At 44.2% G+C, this 23,754-nt stretch overlaps 1 protein-coding gene across 2 annotated transcripts in view; it reads left to right on the forward strand.

Moving 5' to 3' along the window:
- Positions 1 to 4,099: 4,099 nt before the first annotated feature.
- BLNK (B cell linker) overlaps positions 4,100 to 23,754 on the forward strand; it is a 63,503-nt gene continuing 43,848 nt past the window's right edge. The window contains exons 1-2 of one of the 2 annotated variants that reach the window (XM_045567950.1): positions 18,157 to 18,201; positions 22,890 to 22,894. In XM_045567950.1, coding sequence (XP_045423906.1) covers positions 18,157 to 18,201; positions 22,890 to 22,894 — 50 coding nt within the window. Of the gene's footprint in view, positions 4,354 to 18,156; positions 18,202 to 22,889; positions 22,895 to 23,754 lie in introns of those variants that run through there. The other variant, XM_045567949.1, reaches the window with a different exon arrangement.

The following is a 23,754-nucleotide window of genomic DNA, read 5'->3' on the forward strand; positions in this document are numbered from 1 at the left end:
AGATGTCTTCTCTTCTTCCTTCTTTCTCCTTTCCTCCTCTCCTCCCCACAAAGGAGAGCAAACAAACCGCTAGCAGCATCGGCCACACTTCCTTTTCTGTCTTTGGCTTTCCTTGGCCTCATCTGCTGTTTCCTCCACTTACCCGGGCTCCTGAGCTTCCTCCCAAACCTTCTTCCCTCTGGGCCCTTAACGGGCCCTTGCTGAGAAAAGCCAGTGTGGGCCTGACCAACAGCAGTTCCTGCTCCTGTGGCCTGCGTGTGTCAGAAAGCTGCCTGGGCTGCTGTTGCTGCAGGATGTACCCCCAAACCCCATGCCCAAGAAAGGGAAAGAGAGTGAATGGTTTGGGGGCTAAAGGCCCTAGCTCAGGGGTCAGGAAGACTGTTTTGTGACCTTCCTGAGGCTCAGACTTCCCATGATAAAACAGGAATGGTCACAGCACCTCCCCATAGAGCTGCCGTGAGGCTGAACATCACGGAAGTGGGTTACAGCTCTGCATAGTACCAGCGTCACACCTTGCCTACTGCCTTTTGAAGTTTGCCTAAACTGGCCCCGGCAGGGGAAAAGCCATCAGCAGGTGGATGGCAGAGCAGATAGGGTGAACTGTGGCTGATCGAGTCCCAGTGAGGACCTGGACTATGTGCAAGGCCCTGTAAACTGCCACAACCAGCCAGCCCCTCTTGGGAAGCAGTTTAATAAAAAGAATCAGAGACTCCTCTTCTGGAAACTGTGAGAATGTTTGTCCTGGTGCCGATCCATTTCTGTGCACACTGGCAATGTCCAGATTCCAAGTCAGAAGGAGCCTGCATCCTCCTTGAATCCCTTCTCCTGTCCTCTAAGTGGAAGAAATTGAGGTCAGGGAGACCAAGGGACTCGCCCAAGGTCATGGTTAAGTTGGTGCCTTGACTCAAGGGCAGGGCTCTCTGCAGAACCAAATCACAGATCTCTATTGCAATGGCAGACAGACTGGGATTTGAATCCCAGTGCTTCCATTGATGAGTGGTGCAACTTTGCACCAGTCACTTAAGCTCTCAAAGAATCAGTTTCTTCACGTGTAAAGTGAATGTCCTCATAGTCCAGGAGACACAGAAAGCATTTAGTAAGCATGTTGTGGTACTTGTCATCCACAGACACAAGGAAAGGAGCCCCAGAGAAACCAGGGCAGGTTAGGTCTCATCCCCAAGCTCTGGCATAATCTGCCTTCTTGTTCTCAAGCCCCATGAGCTCACAGAGCTGACTTAGAGTAGGTACACTGTTTTCGTTTTGTCACGTAATTCTAGACCAGATCTTTAAAAAAATTTTTTTTGTTAAATATTTAATGCCTACAATATGTGTAATATACAAAGAATAACAATAAAATGAACATTTATACGCATCACTCAGCTCAAGAACTGGGATTCTACCATTGCTTGGAAGTCCTCTGCACCCCTTCACTCCAATCCCACTCCCTGGTAACCATTCACCTGGATTTTACGTTTGTCATTTCCTGGGATTTACCGTATATGTATGCATCCTAAGTAATATAGGATTTAGTTTTACATGTCTTTAACCTTGCTATAAATGGAATCATGGTGTATAAGCTTCTTTAGCTTGCTTTATAGCTCAAACTATTTTTATTTATCCATACTGATGCAATTGGAGTTCACTCATTCATTGCTGAATAGTATTTCATTGTGTGAATATGCCATAAGTAATTTATTCATTCTCCTATTGATGAACAATTGAGTCATTTCCAGGGCTGTTTTTTTTTTTTTACCCCTTTTAGAAACAGTGTGTCAATGAAAATTCTAGCACATGACCTTGATACACATGGTAAGGAGCGCTCAGCCACATCTATGACCTGTGCTGGGTCACAGGTATGCGTGTCATCAAATTTGCTAGATAATACCCAACTGTTTCCGAAGTGACTGCACCTTATAATTATCAGCAGGCATTCCAGATTTTCCTTAAGGTTGGGGTTGTCCATTTCTCATCTGTTAATCTAGTGATTAATTAATTTCCATGACCACGGTGCCATGTAGATCGAGCTTGACTGTGTATCACAGTATGTTGTTCTGTGTGTGCTGTGGAACCAGGTTGTGTGGTCTCATTCCTTGTACGAGTCATCAGCTAAGACTTGGCATCATCAGTTGCCATCCCTGCGTTGCCCTCTTGGTGAGCCAGTTACAGCCGCAGAGCAGTCATGGCTGGCCTAGAACGTTGGGCTGTCACGCTACGCATCACCTGGGGCACAAAGTCCAGCCTGGAAAAGCAGTCTCTCGCTTTCATCATGTCAGACTAAATACAGTAAAAAGAAGAAAGACAAGTGGCTGTAAAAAGAAAAAGCAGAAGTGTAACCCTTGCCCCCGGCCTTTTTCTCTGGGGAAATAAGAATTTGTCAGCCCAGGTGCTCAGCCGAGTTCTCGGTGGTAGAGAGAAAAGTCAAGTGGCCAATGGGGTGCACTTACAGTAATTCAGAGAGAACGAGCTATTGTTGTTGTACTCAGCACAGCCTGAATTTTCTGATCTTCGGTGACATTGTATGTGCCTTTACCGTGCTGGTCTACTTGTTTCTTTTGGTTAGGAACTACGAGAGAGGAGGGAAAAGAGGGAGAGGGGTCTTGGGCTCCTTCAGGATATGCTGCAAAAAGAAATTGAGCTGCTAGATTGGGGAAAATAAATAATGAGAGGGGGCCGGCGCTAGCATTGTTCTGGTGCAAGACTGTCCGCTGTCTTGTGGGCCTGGCCAACCAGAAGAGCCCCACCCTTCAACAGCTCTGAAGATGTTGCTCCTGAACATCTGGTCAAACCAGAAATTCAGAGGCGGTACACGAATGCGAATAATCAAGGTTACCTGGAGAAATACAGAGCCTCTGTTTGTACACAGGAAAGGCTCAGGAAAGAGGAAATCCACCTACAGTTTCCACTTCTACCATTGCTGCTGCTGCCCCTCCTCTCCCTCCTCCTCCTCCGTCTCCTCTTTCCCCCTCTGTCTTCAGCCAGACCTTGGGTCTGTGACAGGAGCCCTCTGCTTTGTCCCTTTGTGTTCTTCAAACCCAGGAGAGATCTGGTCCCCTCTGGCCACAGGGAAGTATGTGCAGGTACAAAGGGAGCAGTCCCTCTCATTTTCTTCCTTCCTGACCCTAAACTGTCTTCCACTCTCTGAACGACAGATAAGTCAGCGTTTTTCAGATCAGGTTGAAGGAAATGCAAAGTCTTCCAGGAGGGAAGTAGAGCTCTCTGGATGGGTTCAGCCCCTGCAGGTATGGTGCCCCCCTCCTGGCCTCTCCCAACCTGTCTGTGCTTGACATGCCTCTATGTCCCACGTGTCACTGGGCCTGATCAGGGGATGAAGTGAGCAGTGGATGAGGGCAGGTGGGGACAAAAGCAAGGAGAGGAGTAACACTCTGCTTTTAGGGCGGGCTTCAGAATGGCCTGATGTCAGAATGGCATCGTTGGGAAGTTGCTATGTTTGTTCTCGGCTGGCTTTTGGGTACATCCTGGTTTTGTTTGAAAGCATCCGGCTATCAACAGGGTAACTCCTGACTCTACCAGCCAATAAGGAGGCCGCACATCCTATGATGGAGAGCGTCTCCCTTTCCCAGGTCACCCATTTCTACCCCCAAAAGACCTTGGACAAGGAATTGCCCATGCTATTTCAAACAGAGCTCCAGGAAAAGAGAGACTCTAACTCTCTGAGTAAACTATTACCACTATGTCTCTGCCACTCTCTTATTTATTTTAAAACATGTGGGGGTGGGGGGAGACACAGTACAAAAATGCCATTTTATATAATGGTTCTATAAGTGGAAAAAGCTTATCCATGACTTTATGCAAATGAGCAGAAAGTCTCCAAGAGATATTCAGATGGAATCGATTCTTCTGCTTTTCCTTGAGCCCAGGAAGTTAGCCATGACAGCACGACACCTGCTGAAAACAGGGACTATAGGTATTTGGGACAAACAGGAAGTAGTGACCAGCCAGGAGCTTGTCCCAACCTGGTTACAAATCTGATTATAAAAGTAAGCAGCTGGGAAGAAATTTGCATGCCCAATAAGTTTCACTATTAAAGTTTACACAACGTGGAGTCATCGCCAAGCTGGCTGGCTACCCGGATCACATGATTACATAGAAACATGAAACTTGACTATGTGCTCAGGCAAGTTTTACTTCTCCCTAGCGCAGGGGTGTTTGCCAGTAGCCTGCACTCTCAGAAATCAGACTCAAGTGGCCAGAACCCTTGAGACCACAGGCCTGCCATGCTGTTCCCTAGCAAGACCAGGAACTGCTGACGTTACCACCGGACAGTCTCTTACAATCACCAAACGGAATGGACAAGCTTAATAAAATAACTGTCCCTGCCAGTCAGAAGCTGAGGTAAGATTCTCCCCGTTCCATACTTAACTTTTTGCGTCTCCTCTTCCTCCCCCGCAGTGCTCTCCCTGCATCTTTGAAACACTGAAATCCTGGAGTTCTTTGCTAGTTCCCAGTGGGTGGCAATTGCTATAGGGAAGTGGACTGAGTTTTCGGAGAAATGTGTAGGAACAAGTTGGCCTTGCTGTAGCTGGCATTTACAATAAAGTGTAAAGCTCTGGAGAGACAATAACACAGAAATGCCGAGGACTTAGATTCTGCTAAAGGATGGCTTTCAGAGTCAGAATGCAACAAATTCTTCTAAGAAAGTATTTGTCTAAACTGAGTTCTCACTCATTTCGTTGCAGAGTACTATTTAATTTTAAGGATAGCTGTCATCATTTATGTTCATTGTAGTTTTACTGTCTCATTCATTTTGTGGGTATATTGCAAGTGTATTGGGGGTGTTATATCTGTCTTTCCCACGCCCTCACGTTAGTGTAACAATTATCTATAAAAAGCCACTTAGAATAAACTACAAGTGGCTCAAGGGGCATGAGTCAAGGAGCTATGACAAGACAACTTCCCAGATTTTGCTTTTGAAGGTCTTCTTTTTGCCTCATTGTAACTGCATCATGGCTTTTGGATATTGGAACTTTTAAATGTTCAGGGAGTGTTTTATATTCCAACTCTCATCGGCACTTCAAGTTTTTATGGGACTACTATGTGACATGTAGCAGATAAGTAATCACAAACCACAAGGAGCTAGAGAATTGGAGTTTTCAGGACATTTAAGGGAAAGTCTGGAATGGGCAGAGAGATGGCCCATCACAGCTCGAATGCAGGTCTTACACCTGGCATGTGCTGATGAAAGGGAATTTGAAATGAACGACTGGTCCAGCATCAGCAGGCAGCATTGGCGGCCGCCAGCCATTTCCAGGGCGGGATGCTGGGTGCGGCTGCAGGGACGGCACCAACAGCCACAAGAAGGCACCTCGGTCTTGCCCTTGGTCTCAAGCTGCTCGACCCCATGGGGGGACAGGGGTGAAACAACAGGAGCCATAAGTGGCTCAATGAGTATACGAAGAGAATTAGGGAAGATGGAAGAGGTTCCATGGAGAAGGTAAAAGGAGTTGTAGAAATGGAGGAAAAGCGTTACGTGCTGGGAAAGAGGAAATAGAGAGAAGCTGGCACTTGGACCTGGGCACAGTACAGTCCACTTGGAATATGGTGAGGAGAGTTTTCTGCCCAACAGAGGCTACAGAGTGGGGCATTTGGGTCCAGAAGGTCCTGGCAAGGTTGGACGCATCATTGGGTGGGGCCAGACTGCAACTGGCAGTGCTAACCGTAGGGAGTTGGAGAGCAGGTTGTGCCGTTAGAGGTGTCATACCCGCAGTTTAAGGGAGTAGGCAGGATGTATGGGAGGCGGAGGGGACAGGAGGCAGAGATGCTGGGGGGATGGGCACTTAAGGAACCTGAGCATCTAGAGTTGTAGGCCTGGACTTTGGGCACAGCAGTGACAAGGCAAAGGAAGGGAAAGACAGGAAAGACATGGCAAAGAAACTAACAAGGTACAATAACAGGGCCTCTCTCAAATGAGCAAGAGGGTTCCAAATGTTCTTTTCAGACATATTCCACAATCTGGAGCTCTATAGAGCCTTAGAACCTCTTTCAGGGAATCCAGATAGGGATTTAAACAAAAGCAATAGAACTTAAATCATTTTATGATCCCTCCCTTTGGGACAAAGTCCAGCTTGATCACAGAGCAGTTGATAGGCAATATATGACCATAGATTACAGGATAGAAAACCGAAATTATACTGTGGATAATCATACACTGCACTCATCTGCTTAGAGTAACTTTTTTTTTCCACTTGGTTACTCGCTTGTCTTTAGAGAATTGTCCTGTTTTGCTAAAACATACACTGTCGACGTGGAACTTTTCAAAGAAATGAAATTGTAAACACAGTGGCCTCAAGGCACCATCTTAAACATTTCCTGTAGTTAGGCGGTATGGTGGGGAATCCACAGGTGAAATTCTTGTCCCTGTGAATAGTGTCTTCTGTCCTGACTGGGTAACACCAGTTCAGAAGGTTAGTAATTATTTGGCACCAGATGACAATGTAAGTGGAGGGTTATGTTTATGCTCTTAGGCTTATCAAAGCTTGTAAGAGAATTTGCTCAAATTCTTAGCCACAAAAATAGAAAGACAGTGAGTGTCCATCAAGGGGGCCGAAAGGGACGATCCAGGGAGTCTATTCCCAGGGCTGGAAAGAGAATGGAGGTGGCAGGAATGACCAGGAGGAGAGGAAAACCCAAGTCAGCCAAGGGAAGGGGACCAGGAAGGACTGGAAGGAGACACAAAGTTCTCAAAATGAAGGGGAAGGGGAAGGTTCCCAGATGGGCACAGCTGGGGATGGGTAAACACCTGGACAGTTTCTGCGGTGGAAGAATTGAGACAGGTGTGGTGGCTAAATTGCGTGTGACACGGAGATGTGTGAGCACAGGGTCTCACATTTTTGCTCCCATAGAGACAATGCAGGAACTAGGCTTCTCTGTTAGTAGGAGTTCGTAGACTCTTGGGGTCTTTTAGTTGATTCTTAGCCGTGAATTTCCCTCAATTTTATAAGGTAATGATCCCATCACAAACCCCGCTGAGACCTGGGCTCTCAATCCTTCCACAGTAAACATTTCTATGATCATAAAAATTTCATACCTTTCTAGATGAGCTTTTCAAAAAAACTATCCTGAATCACATTGAAAATATTCAAGTGGGTGAAACTAATTTGAAATGGAAATTTTAAAATTTTAATAACCTCCTAATGGACTCAACATCTGTGCTGGTGCAGTTTTCTTTGTGGTGTACACAGACACATGCCCACTTATTTTTACAACTAGAAAAGGTCTTTGACACAATTGTGGTCAAACCAGGTCTCCCCAGTTCTCATTGTATTAAAGAGTATGGTGTTTTTCCGTCAGACAAAGCAAGATTTGTGTGATTTTGGGCAAGTTTACTTAATCTTCCTAGTCCCTGTTTCTTCACCTGTCAGATAAAGGCAATAATAATACTACTGAAAAGATAGGGCTATTATACGGATTAAATACATTGTTTTGTGAAGCAACTGACACATGGAGTTCCTGGCACATAGTAATTATTGGATTTTAAAAATATTATTACTATTGTTATTCTTATTGCTTCTATCATTGTGCAATGGATTTCTGAACACACACAGAGGATTACATTGATCCCTGATAAGTGTCATATTAGTTTCATTTCTTCTTTCCGATTATTCTGATTATTTGGTCGATCGATTCTGACATCTGTGGCATTTAGCTTTGCATGGACTGCAGATGTGATGAACATCCCTTCTCTGACTTCATCGAAGTGACGGATGAAACTGTTGAGAGTGACAGAGCCCTGCCATGAGTGTCTGGGCCTCCCCGCTGGCGCTCTCGCTCTGAGATCTTGTTTGATGGATTCTGGGATAGGCTGTCTCTTCTCCGGTCTTGCAATTTTCAGCTGGAGTTTCCAGTTCCCTAGGTTTTCAAGTTCAAATCTTCAGAAGCAAATTCACCTTCTTTTCGCCTTCCCACCACTAGCGCCCTCGCTGGAGCTCGCTGTTTCAGGCAATGGTGTCGTCACCACTCCCACTCTGAGTCACCCTTCCTTCCACGCCTCCACTCATACCCACTCACCAGCCACACCTGTGGCCTTATCTTTATGGCCCTTGCACGTGGGCCTTTTGCTTTCCTTTTCTGCCACATCATCCTCATCTTTCCTATGTTTGGTCCAAACTCCTCTACAAAATGAGGACAATTCCCAAAGTCCCTCTCAGATCTGGTCTCTGAAGCACAGAGTTTGTCATACATTACATTGTCTAAGGCTGCCATTTTATCCCATGACCCTGACGAAACCTCATTGATGTATTTAGAAGGACAATGCAATTGGAGTCCAAAGGGGCTGATTCCAATTGCCAGTTAGTTGCTATGAGTTCTGAAGACATTCCTCTTATCTGTGCCTTGGTTTCCTCAACTGTCAACTGAAACAAGAGATGCCTTCCTCACAGGCTTATGTGAAAACCAAGTAGGACAACATGGGCTGAAGTGCCCAGAACAGTATTTATCACTTTGTCAGTATAAGTAAATAAAAAGTAAACACAACCACCAGTACCTCAACACACCCATTATGAGTTGTCATTTGCTGTCTCTCTTCCTCCTCATATTAGTGGACCCAACTCCCTTTAGCTGGAGCGGCAAGCAGAGTCAGGAGCTGCAAACGGGAGGCCCAGCACCCAGTGGTGGAGACAAGACAGACCTCCCAGGCAGCCTGGTTTCCCATTCTCTTTGCACTGCCTACCTGCAGCATAGCAGCTGAGACTCCACTCCACTGGGCCATCTTGTGTCACAACAATGGCTGGAATACTCAGACCAGCTGCACAAGGACTCTTTCTTCCTGTGGGCAAGCTACATGGGAACCACATTGCCAGAAACTTCCTTAGTAAGAGTGGACTTCAGGGTCATCAGTTAAGAAAATTCCAGGCAACTCCCCCCCCCCATCCACTCAGGGCATAGCTATGCCAGGAAAACCCTAAACCAGAGTCCACATGTCCAAGGCACCCACTCTCCTGGACCCCATGATTGCTTAGGTACCATGGCCAAACAACTCCTTCACACAACCTGTTTCCAAATGGACTAGGATACAATAATTAGGTTCCAAGAAGTGAGCCACAGTTATATTCCAGCACTGCCTCCTAGGTCACTGGATTGGAAGGAACTAGTCTGGTACCAAACACTTTAGGCACATATTTACAGACAATCTGTTGGTTTTGTCCCCACAAATGACTAACCACATCTGTTCAGTGAAGAATTCAGTACTTTAATTCATTTGCAAAAGGAACCTTAGTTTTGACCTCTTGCAATGACATCAAGAAATCTGAGTCTGTTAAAGAATATGTATAAGAAAAAAGAGATTAAATGATAGCTTTCTAATAGGGCGATTGAAACACTGGATGGCTTTCGTTGGCTTTTTAATAAACCCCATAGAAGTATCCTTCCTGGCCTCCCCCAAGACACAGCTGGATCTTTCAGATCAGTGGTTCTCCACCAGGGACAATTTCACTCCCCAGGGAACATTTGGTTGTCACAATTGGAGGATGGGGGGTGTTACTGACACCTAGTAGATATAGACCAGGGTTGCTACTAAACATCACAGGGCAGTCCCCACGACAAAGAATCTTCTGCCCCAAAATGTCAATAGTGTCACTGTTGAGAAACTATGATTCAGACCAAGTGGGGTAAATTCTCTCTAGAACAAGAAGCACGTATTCATTTGTATCTGCTTATAGTGACAATATGTATTTAAAGTTTAGAATATACAATGTGTATCTTTGCAGTTGATGTGGACTTTGCTCACATCACACTGATGTTCCTCTGTCTAAGATGGTTTAGGTGAGGGGTTTCCAAGAGGAGAGGCAAGAGGTCCTTGGGCCTGTATTTCAATGAGTTGGCTCTTAAAAAATTTTTAGTGTCAAACAAAAAGTGCATGAACCACATGCACTGTTGAGGTATAAGTTTTTCTGCCCTGGGTAGAGAAATGAGAGCAGGAAAAGATTTCCAGACATCAGGTCATCTTGGAATAGTTTGTTTTTACCTCTGCAAGTAGACTGGGCGAACCTTGCGTGGAAACCCTTAAGGTGGGGATAACAAGCACATTGTGTGATAACACAGCTATTAAGAAGTCCAGGGGTTTGTGGTTCTGATCTAGGGGCCAAATTCCAGACAGAGATGGACACACTGTGCTTGTCCTGGAGCAGAATGTGTCACCCTGAGGTCCCTGGGGAGATCACTACCTGAGGACATTGAATAAAAGACAAAGAAAGGGGTGGAGGAGAGAAGAAATGTGTTTGTCCATTCTTTAATGTCTTCTCTGTCATGTATGAGATTTCTGTGGCAGTGTCTATGCGGCCCATATCCGGCATAATTCTTCCATCAGCCAGGGTAGTCTCTGGAGCAGGATTTACCCTTTCTTGTCTTGTCTCCCTGTGGCCAGTGTATATATATATTTTGGAAGCTGATGGGTGAGTTTTGAGGGTTCAATTTTTTTTCCTTAAGACTTCATTCCAGCTCTATTATGAATTAATCCTATACTTCCTCTCCTTTTCTCCAAAAAGACTCTTTGACTTGGTTTTGATCATATCTGGATCATGGGAACAGTCTGTCTGATCCTCTTACACAGCTTAGGAACTGTGAGAGGTCTGCGTGAGGGATCAGGCTGTGCGGGACCGCTGTCTGTCGTAATGTCAGATGCCCAAGCCTCTTGTCTGACCCTAAATCCTGCCTTCAAGCTGTTGGGGCTGCAGTGCTCTGCCCACTACAGACATGGCCTCGCCAAGGAAACCTTTTAATGCCACTTGACCAACGCTCCATCTCTGCAGGACAGCGGTCAGAGAGGCGCTGCCACTGCCTCCCTCAGATACACTGTGTCCCAGGACCTGTGATTACATTCCATCAGGTCCCCCGGGGCCATTTGGCTCCTTGAAGGTGACTGTGCTTCCCTGTTTGCTCTGTTGGGTGTAGATGTTTAAGCTCTCATGGACAGCCTTGGTTTCCTCATTCCACGTTTTTGCTGGGCTTCCTAGGCCCCCAGGGACCAAGCGCATGATGAGGGATTAAGAAGACGATTCACCTGTTGCTCCAGAAATGGGCCCCACCTGCTGACTGGGAGGAATTCCAGCCCCACCCAAGTCACTTCCTCCAGATCAAGGGAGAGGGGAACCCTGAAGTGTGATGCTGTCCTCTAGGCCCCATATGACCTCAGGGTTCCCCGGCACTGCTGTAGGGAAGCAGCTCTCGTGCGGGGCTGATGCTGGACACCAGCGGTGGAGACCCTCTCCCGGGGGATATGCCTCTTGGCTGTGTGTTGAGGCTCCTTATTCCTGGCTCCACTGTCTTCCCATCCCCAGTGCTCCAGCTCTCAGTGACCAAGCTTGTCTCCCCTCTCCACCTTCTTCCTCCCCAATGCTCTGTCCACAGCGGACTGCTGTCTGCTCCCCAGAGAGTTTCCCCACAGCCCCCTTCTCCTACCTGCCCGGTCTTAGCCTCCCTTCTGAAAGCCAGTCCGCCAGCAGCTACCCCGGAGGCTTATCTTTTACTCTGATGTTTTCATAACCTTTTTGCAGCACTATGATCTAGGCCCCCAAACAGGCCATTTTCCTCAGCCCAGCATGGCTGCCTCAATGCTTATTTCAAAAGCAAGGCAAAGAAGCTGGCTGAAGGGACCTGCAGTGTCCCCTTAAGGAGCCTTGCTTCTCTGCTGGCCCCTTTCCTGAGGGAAGGTCTCATTGCCTGAGGAGCATCCTGGCCTCCCAGGCCGGCTGGGCCCCCAGACCTACCATCCAGACTCCATCCCTTCACATGGCACAGGGAACATCAGCGCAGGCCCCTGAGCTTCCTGGGCATGTGACCATACAGTCACACAGGGTCCTGTGCTCAGAACAGTCTGTACTTGCTTTAATACTCTGCTGTTGCAGTCCTGAAATTCTTAATAATTTTGGTCAAGGGGCCCTGCATTTTCATTGTACACTGGGCCCCAGAAATTATGTAGCCAGTGCTGGCCACGGGTTCCGTGAGGACACCAGCCACTCCAGTGAGGTGTGGAGACATGGGCATCAGTGGAGGAGCAGAGAGGTTCACCTCGTAAGGACTGAGAGGCCACCTCTCCAGCCCCTTTATTTTTCAGGCAAGAAAGCTGAGGCCCAGAGAGGTAAAGTCAGCTGTTGGAGCTCGCACCAGCAAAGCCGACTCTAGAATGACACCTCTGTGTTTGCCTGTGAGGAAGGAGGAAAAGTAGAACACCCCCTTCTCTTTTTTTTTTTTTTTGTATCAGCATTTGTTTTTTCAAATTTCAGAATATTACAGGGGTAAAAAGGCTTTGGTCACAAAAATCGCTTTTGCACTGTGCGAGTCAGAGCTACAAGCATGTCCATGCCCTAGACAGTGCACACCACACCCATTAGTTGTGAATATACCCATCCCCTCCTCCCCCCTTCCACCTGCCCGACACCCAAGGAATGTTACTACGGTATGTGCACGTAAGTGTTCATCAACTAGTACCAATTTGATGGTGAGTACGTGCAGTGCTTGCTTTCCCATTCTTGTGATACTTAGTAGAATGGGCTCCAGCGCCATCCAGGATAACACAAGAGTTATTAGTTCACCATTGTTTTTTCTGGCTGAGTAGAACTCCATGGTGTACATATGCCACATTTTATTAATCCACTCATGTATTGATACATGAGGGCACTTGGGTTGTTTCTGCATCTTTGCAATTGTGAATTATGCTACTATAAACATTTGAGTGCAGGTGCCTTTATTATAGAATGTCTTTTTCTTACCCTCTCCTTTTCTACTATCTTCCTGCATCATTTACTGGCCAATATGGCATTCCAGCTTAGTCTGTGTTCTATACTTTTCCTAGACATCTTTTTAAACTAAAATGTAGCCAACTTACTAGTCGGAAACCCTAGTGAATCCCTTGAGAATTCATGCTGTCATTATTTCAGACTATTTCATGTTTCCAGGCCCAAACTTGAATTGCACACTGACTCGGGCATGTTTGGTATCCTACTGCTATCTATTTTTCAAAGACTGCTCCCGGAACAGTCCATGTAATCTGAGAGTGTTATAATTATAAAGAGCAGAGCCGGTCTCACATATAGACCAACCATACAGCACCAATGTGGTACTTTAAGAGGTGCTCCCGAAAGGTGCTTTTGTTATGCTGGAAAAAATACAAACTTGAGAATCAGGCAGACTTTGTTTGCTTACTCACTCTGACTTACTAGCTCATGGTCTTTGAGAAGTTCACGTAAGCATTTTTAGCCTCAGTTTTTTCATCTGGAAAATGGGAATAGTAATATACAACATGTAACAGGAGTGTTATAACAGTAAATATGTATAATGGAGAATAAGAATGGCTCAGTGAATGTCCCCTTCCCAAAAATCTCTCCTGCTCTGGGTCTCCCAAACTGTGTTGTTAGATAGAAATCCACGTGGGATAAGGCAGTGTGTCAATGTTCTGGTTCAAAAGTAAACATTAACAAGTGGTAAAACATCGGGCACTGAGCCCAGTCACTAGCACCCAGGCAGGACTCATTTACCTCATGGCCAGCTCAGACCCAGGGGGCAGAGGGTTCTCCTCTTCTACCCCACACAGAGGTGGTTGAGTCACCGGACGTGAGCTGAATGAATGGCACTTTGTTCAGGAACATGGCAATAAGAGCGAGGGAAAGGTCGGAGTTGGAAGACCACACCTAAATAAATGGAGCTCTCCGGGAGGAGGCTGTGACCAAGGGTGCTTAGAATAGATGAGTAGAGAGTTTGAGCTCAAAAACAGAACGAACTGCCCTTCCTTGTTCTGTTTTTTCTCCCCTCACTTTACAACTTTACTTGATTCAAAGTAGAAAAAGCTGCAGGATGAAGAATCATTTTTTAAGCATAAAAACATAGTAATGTCCATACGCAATACTGGACAAACCAGGAAGGAAAGAGTAATTTTATTTTTGTGTAAATAACTACCATAGAATCAAATGCAAACTTGAGAAATATACTTGCAAAAAATAAAATGGCAATATAATGCAAAATCATCAGAAAAGTGAACTCTCTACATATATCTGATTATTTTGGCTTTTAAATGGTCTTTACAGTCTGTTCAGGGTCCACATTCTCTTTTCACAATGAAAAGACTTCTGACTTCATATCATTTCCACATTCAAAGATCATTGCAGCTGCCAAGTCAATCCCAGACGACTGGGCCTGGTGTACCTGACACTTCTTAGGACAAATGCTGTTAACAACCTCTTAACATGATTACAACAAAAACTATTTGTGTAAATACCTCAAAAGTCAATTTAAAAAAATCTACTTTAAAATTGCTAATGACTGCTTTATGGGTTTGGGGTTTCCTTTTGGGGTGATGAAAATGTTCTGGGACTAGACAGTGACAGTGGCTGCACAATATTGTAAATTTACTAGGTGGCATTGAGTTGTACCCTTTGAAATGGGTGAAATGGGGAATTTTACATGATGTGTGTTCTACTACAATAAAAAACTGATCAACTATTTCTCATATTTACCATAAAATAGTGTATTTTGGGGACCTGTGATCATATTTTTCTTTGATCAATTAGATATTGTTTCAAAGGTTTTCTTTAAGTGTATTATTGACAAACATTTCTAGAAGCTTCTGAAGAATTACTGTGCTTCCTTTCACCCCCACTTTTACACAAAAGATATTCCTAATATCTTTTTTTACTCGGAGCCCACGAGGAAGAGTTTAACTGGGTCAAACTTTTTCAGTACATGGGAAATACCGTCTGTCAAAATCACTCTTTATCCTGAAAATATCTTTGCTTTTAGCTGCAGAAATTGATGCCTGGACAAGTAGGTGACAAGACTATATATTTCATGCCATGTAGACACAGCCAAGATTCTTTTTCTCATTGATTTTTAAAAGGGCACTCAAATTCTTAAAACCATTCATTTTCTAGAATTATATAGAATTATATTTTGAGAATTTTCTGAAACAGGATTAGAATTACTTATTGGTCACTTGGTTTTACAAACTTATTGGCAGCTGGTTCGGTTTGAGAAGCGTTGGTTTCACATGGTAATTTTCACGCTGGTAGAGGACAGGCTGTGAACTTACCAATTTTTCAGCTGTCAGCACCTCATAAGAACAATGAGCACATCGGAGTAAAATACTGCGCAAGATTAAATGACAGGACCTCTGGGGGCTCTTCCAAACCCAAGAGTCATCTCTGGATACGGGAGCCTCCTTTAACTCTTTTGGGTTTTGCAACCTGCTTTTATATAGTTTTATGAAGAGCTGTCCCTTTACCTAACCCCTCTCTGCCAGGTGGGTGGTGCAGGCCAGGACCAGCAAGCGTCCCTGTGCTAAAGGAGAGGACAGTGCTGTATCTCTAGATGAGGCCCCAAGGGCTCTCCCCCTAAAGTCAAGCAGGGGGAAAGCCGTGACAATTTCTGCTGTCACATCAAGTGGTAAATCTTCTAAGAAGTTTTTGGCATCATTTCTTTGCCATCTCCTCAGTCTCAGGGTGGCGTGTCCCATGCCCAGCTGCCTCTGATAGGGTAGATCCCACCACAATTCTCTAAAAGATCCAGGGTATTGGTAGAATCACAACCATCCCTACTTGTGGTTGTGCCAAGTCAGCCCAATTGCTGTCTGCTTCTGACCCTGCTCAGCACTGCAGACATGCCAAAGACTACCACAAAATATTTGCAGATCTTGGTAGGAAAAAAAGGAAGGACAGAAATGGTAGGGTGGGAGCTGTCTGGAGAAACTTGCAAATTACTTCCTATGGTTACTAGGCGGTTAGTAAGAATCAACTCTGGCGGCAAGATGCTCATGTGTAAGGGAACACAGTCCCTCCACTCCAGGACCCTCAGGTGGCCTTTCTGAGTAGCGTGTTAAGAAGGACGCATGAGGATGTGGTGCTGGTCTCCCCCCAGCTGCTCTGTTCAGCCACCCTACTTCGGAGCATGTTCCAGCCCCCAAAGAGCTCCTACCACATGCCCTCCTGCCTGCTGTGTGCACAACCCTCTCTCTCCCCCTCCCCTGCCACCTGTCCTTCCCTAAAGACTGAAACAGGCCTTAAGAGCCCACGTCCCCCTCTATCGAAAAGTCTGACCTTAGGGACCAATAGCAAGAGAGGGGTGGGGGCACGTGTGTCCCCATCAAAGATCACTGGGCTAATAGAGGGATTGGGTGCCATCTCCAGGGACAGAGAGGAAGGTTCCCAGAGAGGAACATGGGGAAGCCAGTCACCTGCCCTGGTGAGGGACCACGTAGAAACAAGTCAGTACGTAACATCCAGAGGGCGTCAAGAGCATGGGCTGTGGAGTCAGACCTGATTTTGAATCCCAGCTCTGTCGTTTATTAGCTGTAGGACCTGGGGCAAATTACTTAACCTCTCTGAGCCAAATTTTTTCATCTATAAAAATGAAGATAACCACAACAATATGGATATACTTAACACTGCTGGACTATACACTTAAAAATGGTTAAGATGGTAAATTTTATATTTATTATCACAATTTTAAAAATAGGATGACAATAGGACCTACTTCCCAGGGTGCTTGTGAGGGTTAAATGAGATAATGCACACAAAGGGCCCGGCACATAGTAGGTGCTTGATAAATGCTGGCTTTTACTGTTGTTGCTGTTGATTTTCTGAGTCAGTCTCCCAACAATGGCTTATCCAGCTTGTACTACAGTCGCGGCTCTGTGCTGTGGAGTAAGAAGGTGGAAGACACCCCCCTGCCATGGAGAAGCTTCTCCTCCAGCAGGAGGCTCTAGCCACGTATGGAGAGGGAAAGAACAGGTATGACCAAAAGAGCTCGGGAGGCCTCAACGACATTAACGTTACGGCAATCGCAAAATTTCCCTGGAATTTAATCTCCTCCCTCGGTACAAGGGGAGGTTGACCCAGAATTTTAAGTCTCTCTCACTTCCAAATTTCTGTGACTACCTTAATTACAGGCAAAATTAGGAGTTTGGATTTCAAAGCTGTGTAATCTGAGACAAGCATCGCGATCTCTTCGGGCCTCAGTACCTGTGTCTGTGAAACCAGGGAGGGGGGCACTCACTCAACCTTGGGGGTCTTACTCAGGTTGTCAGAGCACGGAAGGGACTGTCAAAGCTTCCGTCCCAGCTCCACTGTGGGCTTGCTTTCCAGAAGGAAGCGGCCTTGGGTGCTGAATTTGCAAATCTAAATATAACACCCATAATGTCACAGGAAGACCAGGCTGGAGGAAGTGGGCATGAGGCAGTCGGGGCCAGGACTGGATCAGGCTTTGGAAAGAGGGAAGGAGGGAAGCTGTCATAGGAGCTCTGCTGCAGTCACCGAAAAAGCGGCTTTCTGTTTCAAAATACTAGGATGGTGGGAAAGACTTCAGTTTTAAGACAGAAATTACCCAGAAAGTATTTTGTATGACTCAGAGAATCCTTCAGTCTGTCTGTATCTGTCCTCTGCCTTCTCACAGGCCAGAAGGTTTTTGTCATGTAGGACAGTGGTGGAGGGGAGGGGACCTCTTTCCTGCACTACCAAGAGGGCAGGATTTGTGTTCAGTTCAGCTCTATATCCTGCCTTGCTCAATGTGCACTCGCTGAACATTTGCAGAATAAAACAAAGACTTTTTTTGTTTTATTCTATATTAAATATTATTTATCTCAAATTATTGATTTTAAGGGCTCTCCCTTACAGTTTAATATCATGATCTGTCTGCCATTCTCAGCTTCTCAGTAGACCCCAAACATCCTAGACGATTTCACCTCTGAGCCTTTGCACTTACTGTGCCCGATACCTGGCTGCTGTCCCTCACTGTTTGGACATGACTGGTGATGGGAGGTGAAGACTCAGAGAGAGAAAGGGGTCAAAGACAGCTCAGAAGTATCAAGCCTGAAGATCCAAAGACACCAGATTATAAGCTCTGTTTTCTTCTTTTTCTTTTTCCTATTGTCAGTTTTAGATTTTCTATACTATACTTTTATTAAATTATAATACCAAAAATTTTAAAATGCTATATAAAAAAAATGATGAGTAGCATTTTAAAAAGAGGTCCAGAGTCAATAATATTAAATAACTTAAATACCTGAAAAAAGAGGAAGTCAGCTAAAGCAGGGGTCCCCAACCTATGGTGAATTGTATAATTATTTCATTATATATTACAATGTAATAATAATAGAAATAAAGTGCACAATAAATGTAATGTGCTTGAATCATCCTGAAACCATCCCCACCCAGGGTCATGGAAAAATTGTCTTCCATGAAAACAGTCCCTGGTGCCAAAAAGGTTGGGGACTGCTGAGCTAAAGAATCAGCAAACCTAGTGATATTCATTAAACTTTTAAAAATGTAAATGTATTTAAATTTATCTAAAATTTAAATTTAAATAATCTTAAAATCTACTTATAGTATAAAGTAGTTAATAGTTGTATTCTTTGCTTATATGGACACCAAGGAAAACATTAGAGAGATTTCTACTCCAAATTGATCTTAGAAACATAGGTTGGAGATACCCAGCTGATTATGATCAGCACAGACGTTCTAAGGATGCCTAAGTATATGTAGACAAATCAAAGGACTGAGCCAGCAACCTCCAGGGGTTCTTGCAGGAGCTCAGGGTGAGACTGGATAACTCACCCAAGATTTAAACACTCAGGCTTGGTTCAGTAGACACTGGGGAGCTACTGCAGATCCTTGAGGAGGGGTTGGTCTGATGAAATCTGGGTTTTAGGAACAGCTGAAAAAGGCCCTAACAAACCCTCATAGCATGGGTTGGAGGGCCACGCTGCCAGCTGCTACATTTTCCTGGTGTAAAGGGGAGAGCTTAGGCTTAGTTCCTGGCTCAGAGGGGTCCTTCTGAGGACCTATGGCTACTGAAAGGAGGAAACTCAAGAACGGGACCTGGGGTTAAGATGTGGGGGTGAAGAAGGAAAGATTTACCTGCTCTGCTTGTTTACAAAGAGTCACTTTCATTTGAGACCCTCTTTAATCCATTCCTAAATCCAGATTAAGCATGGATTTTCTTTGATTAGAATTGCTTTACATTCCGCCTTTTGGGGAAAGAAAGAAGTGAAAAAGTACACTAAAACCTGCCTTTTCATGGTCCTCTGTGAGTGTGCTAAGGAGCTAAAGGAATGCAAGATGCTTTCTGATCCTCTTATTTTTTTCTACTAAACTTTAAAAAATATACTTCTTGCAGATGATACCATCTGTTAAATCATCACCTGTATTTAATAAAAAGCATTTGAAAAGTATTTGGTAAAATATGAATTTTCTGGGACAACTCTAGTGATCTGGCCAAAATATATGTTTTCTGGCCAGAAACAGCTGTGCGGCTGCCTTCCGTATCCCACCTTGGCCCCAGCAGAGCTCAGTGTCCGTCAGCCCCTTCCTGCCTGGGCTTGTTCTGTCTCCCTACATTCCTGGGGCTGTTCTCAGCCTGCGGATACCTTTCTGAAGGACTGTGAGCATCTGTGGATCCTTATGCTCTCTTGGCCAGAGGATCTTCCCTAGGGTAGATATCAAGACCTCCTATCCTGATAACACTGCCAGCGGTTCTCAACCGTGGCTGCACACTGGACTCACCCGAGAGCCAATCATTCTGGTTTAAATGGTCTAAGGTGAGGCCTGGGTATCAGGATTATTAAAAGTTCCCCAAGTGATTCTAATGTGCAGCCTAAGTCAAGACCACCTCTCCAGCCTAAGTTTTCTTCCAGGAAGAAGATGTAATAAAGACTACACATTGATGTAAAGTCTTAATGTCAACTCAGAAAATAGTCATTGAAGAAGGCTGGGCTATATGCCTTTAGGTCCTGGGGTTGAGTACCTGCTCGGGCGCCAGGCTGCCTGGGAACCAAAGGCAGCCAGAGAAGAAGCATCTCTGTGCCTGACTTGTGCTGCTCGGAGCCCAGGTGAAGGTGAACACCTGGTCATCAGCAGCCACAGCTGATTCCTTTTGCTCGGTTCTCCGGCTGAAAACAGACATCACACCATTGACTGAAACTCCTGTTGGCCAGTGTGTTTCCTTTCCTGGGGAGAGTGTCTGGGTAAGCCTGTGGCCTCCCAGTAATAGAGTAAGTAGCAAGGTTTGTTGTTAAGGAGATTTCAGGCAATAGTGGACAGGTGGGAAGATACTCTGGAGGTTGGAAAGTTTTCTCTTTTGCTCTTTGCAATTAAGCCTGGCCTAGAAGGAGGTAAACCTGTCCTAATCCTTTTTAAATGGTTCTTAACCTTTGGTGTGCATAAGAGTCTCCAGTCGTAGGAAGTTTGTTGAAATGCAGATTGCTGGGCCCCACATAGAATCTGTGTTCCATTGGTATGGCTTAGGGCTCTGCAATCTGTGTTTTTAATAGGCAGATATAGATAATCTTTAGACTATAGTCTAGAAAACACTGTTTCAGAGAATGATCTGGAAAGGGACTGGATTTGAAGGCACAGGAGGGAACTTGAGATTGTCCCCTCCCTCCCTGCCCCCAGGCATCCAGCACTGACTCCACAGGGCACTTGCTTCTCCAGGTCTGCTCTGTCTTCTCTCCCCCTCCCTCAAGCTGAAGGATCCTGCTATTTCGCTGCTGCCTGTCACACCTACCTGGATCAAGGTTTCAGCTATTTACAAGCCCCTCAGTGTGCAGAGGGAAAAAAGATGTGGATAAAGCCTAAGGATGGCGCTTCCTTATGAAAATGTTCAAGATGTGGAAAATGCAGATTACAAAATGTCAAGGGTGATCTTAACAGTATAAAATGTATACATCTTAAGCATGGGTAGTAAAAAATTGAAAGGCTGTTCAGTTACATGTTTAATAGTGCAGGTTGGAATGAAGAGTAATATTTTTAGTATTGTTTCCAAATTTTGATACAATGACCATTTATTATAGGTATCCACCATTACAGTATCATACAGAACAGTACCACTGCCCTAAAAATCTCTGTGGTCTACCTACTTTTGCCTTTGCCAGGATATCATATCGTTGGAATCATACAGTATGTAGCCTTTTCAGATTGATTTCTTTCACTTAGCATGTATCACATTTTTAATCAAAAATAAAGTTATAAAATTAAGAGCTGTATAGCCAGTCATTTTATCAAAAAGACACCTGAACTCAAATGTTTATTGCAGCACAATTCACAATTGCAAAGGTATGGAATCAACCAAAGTGCCCATCAACAGATGAGTGGACACACACACACACACACACACACACCCACACACACCATGGAGTACTACTCAGCCATAAAAAAGAATGAAATGATTTATTTTGCAGCACCTTGGATGGAACTAAGTGAAGTATTTCAGGAATTGAAAAACAAATACCATATATTCTCACTTATAAGTGGGAGCTAAATGACTGGTATATATGGTCATAAAGTGATGCAGTGGACATTAAAAACTAAGAAGGGGGGAGGGTGAAAGGGAAGTGAAGGATAAAAACTACCTATTGGGTACAATGTACACTCTTCTGGTGATGGGTACACTAAAAGCCCTGATCTCAGCATTATACAATGCATGCATCCATGTAACAAAAACACTTGTACCCCCTAAATCTATCGTAATAAATAAATAAATAAGCAATGTCAATTCTATGACTCTACCACAGACCTACCCGATCAGAAACTCAGGGGTGGGGCCCAGCTCTCTGTGGTCCCGTAGCCCTTTAGTTCTACCAGATTCTAAAATAAGCCCCTTCTTTGAAGGCAAAAAGTCTGCTGGTAGCTTCCAAATGATGATTTTTCTACTCTGAGCACATCATGGGATTTTAATCTCTTGAGGTCCAGGCTCAACCCAGGTCATGCTACTACCGTGTACTGTTAAATAACTAAGTTCATTGACTTAAATCGAAAGCTTAAAAATGAAAAACAAACAAACAAGAGAGTATAAATTTGCTTTGGCTTATACAAGTGATAATTAGTATACCTATTTCTGTGACCCACTCACCATTTTTAAATGCCCAAATGACATACTGCTTGAAAATTACATCTTAATATATTTTTAAAGCCTATATTAGATTATCCTTCCCCTCACCATGGAAGGATATCTCTGAAAGAGATAATCAAAGGGAAGCTGTTTTATTCCTTATCTGTTTTTACCTACACACAATTCACCTCAATAAACACACTGGTGTTTAAATCAAGAGCAACCTGTCCTGGAGCAGAATAGTCATACGCTCCTTTGCTATTGCATATGCTAAGTTGCAATAGAGGGGGAAAAGTGCTCCCAAATAAAGTGTGCGATATTAGGGAGCAGCAAAGCTGTGCATCACACAGTGTGTGATGAGCTCAGACAATGAGCTAAGAGCATCACCATATCTCTTGGTTTGGGGGTCATTGTGTCTTCCCAGGTCACAGAAGTTTGGTAGCTGTAACTGAGCAGTCTGCAGACATCGGGATTTGTGTGAAGGAGATGCATAGAGTAAAGAAAATTTTGAAACATAAAAAGTACAGTTTATCTAGGATGACTATAGTTCACAATAATTTATTGTATATTTCAAAATAGCTAGAAGATTTGGAATGTGCCCAACACAAAGATATGGTAAATATTTGAGGCGATGGGTATCTCAATTACCCTGATTTGATCATTACACATTGTATGCTTGCATCAAAACATCCCATGGACCCCATAAATATGTACAACTATTATGTATTAATAAAAATATAGTTTATGAAACACTTCAGCAATTTACTATAATTATATAATTACACAGTATAATTATAATAATCTGCAATAAAAAGTAATTAGGAAATGCCAAGAAGCATCAAATGCCAAGTTGAGCAAATGACAAAATTGTATCCAACTCTTTTGCAACAATTTACATCTGTCTATTTACATCCACAGCAAAGTCACTTATACATGTCAGCCCCTGGTTCCCTATTACTCTGCCTGTGCCCCACTCTTGACAAACTTCTGATAAGAATCTTTACTGCTGGCTCATTTTGCCCTACAACCTCGTTAAGCATTAACTTAGGCTAAAGGTACTCCAGTTGCAGTCAGCTTACAACAAGAATTGCCCTCTGCTCTCAATTTGAAATTACTGCATCCTCCCAATCAATCCGTTTCAACCTCCCTTTCTCTCTCTCTCTCTCTCTCTCTCTCTCTCTCTCTCTCTCTCTCTCTCTCTCTCTCTCTCTCTCCCTCTCTCTCTCTCTCTCTCTCTCTCTTTGTCAGCATGAGCACTCTAAATCCATAGAGGGCCAAGGGAATATTTCTCCCAGATCCCCCCACAGGGCTCATAGACCTATGTGAAGTTTAATTGTGCCGCATTCTTCATGTAACCTAACAGAAGGCCTCCCTCCCAGAGTCAGAGAAATCTGCATTTGGCTTCGTGGGGAAATCACAGCTTCCTCCAAGAACAATGGCTGTGTACAGGCTGTACATTTCACTAACTAAAGGGTCCAATCAAATAGTTTTCTCAAAACAAAAGAAAGGCTTGCCTGAAAGGTAAATTCAAACATCCTACTCTTTCAGGGAAGAACCACATGAAATTTTATTTTATTTATATATATATGTGTGTGTGTGTCAGAAAATTACCTATGAAGAAAACATAACATGGCTCTATACTCACACCATGTTAACATTTTTCTCTATGTATGTGTAAATATAGGTAATAAAAGTGATATATGCACATGCCGTGAAAATTCAAATAACATAAAAAAATCTTCATTGTAAATATAAGTCCCATTTTTAGAAAGTAGAAGCACCAGGCAGCAATAGATATATATTTCTTGTTTGTTTTTTTTTTTAAGGGTCTGTGACATTCCACTGTATGGCTTTATCAACATTTATTTAACTAGTTCCCTTTTAATGATTGATGGACATTTAGGTTTTCAGGGTTCTTGTGGAGGGGAA

The sequence above is a fragment of the Lemur catta genome, chromosome 14 (genome assembly GCF_020740605.2).
Source record: "Lemur catta isolate mLemCat1 chromosome 14, mLemCat1.pri, whole genome shotgun sequence".
Taxonomy (NCBI): domain Eukaryota; kingdom Metazoa; phylum Chordata; class Mammalia; order Primates; family Lemuridae; genus Lemur; species Lemur catta.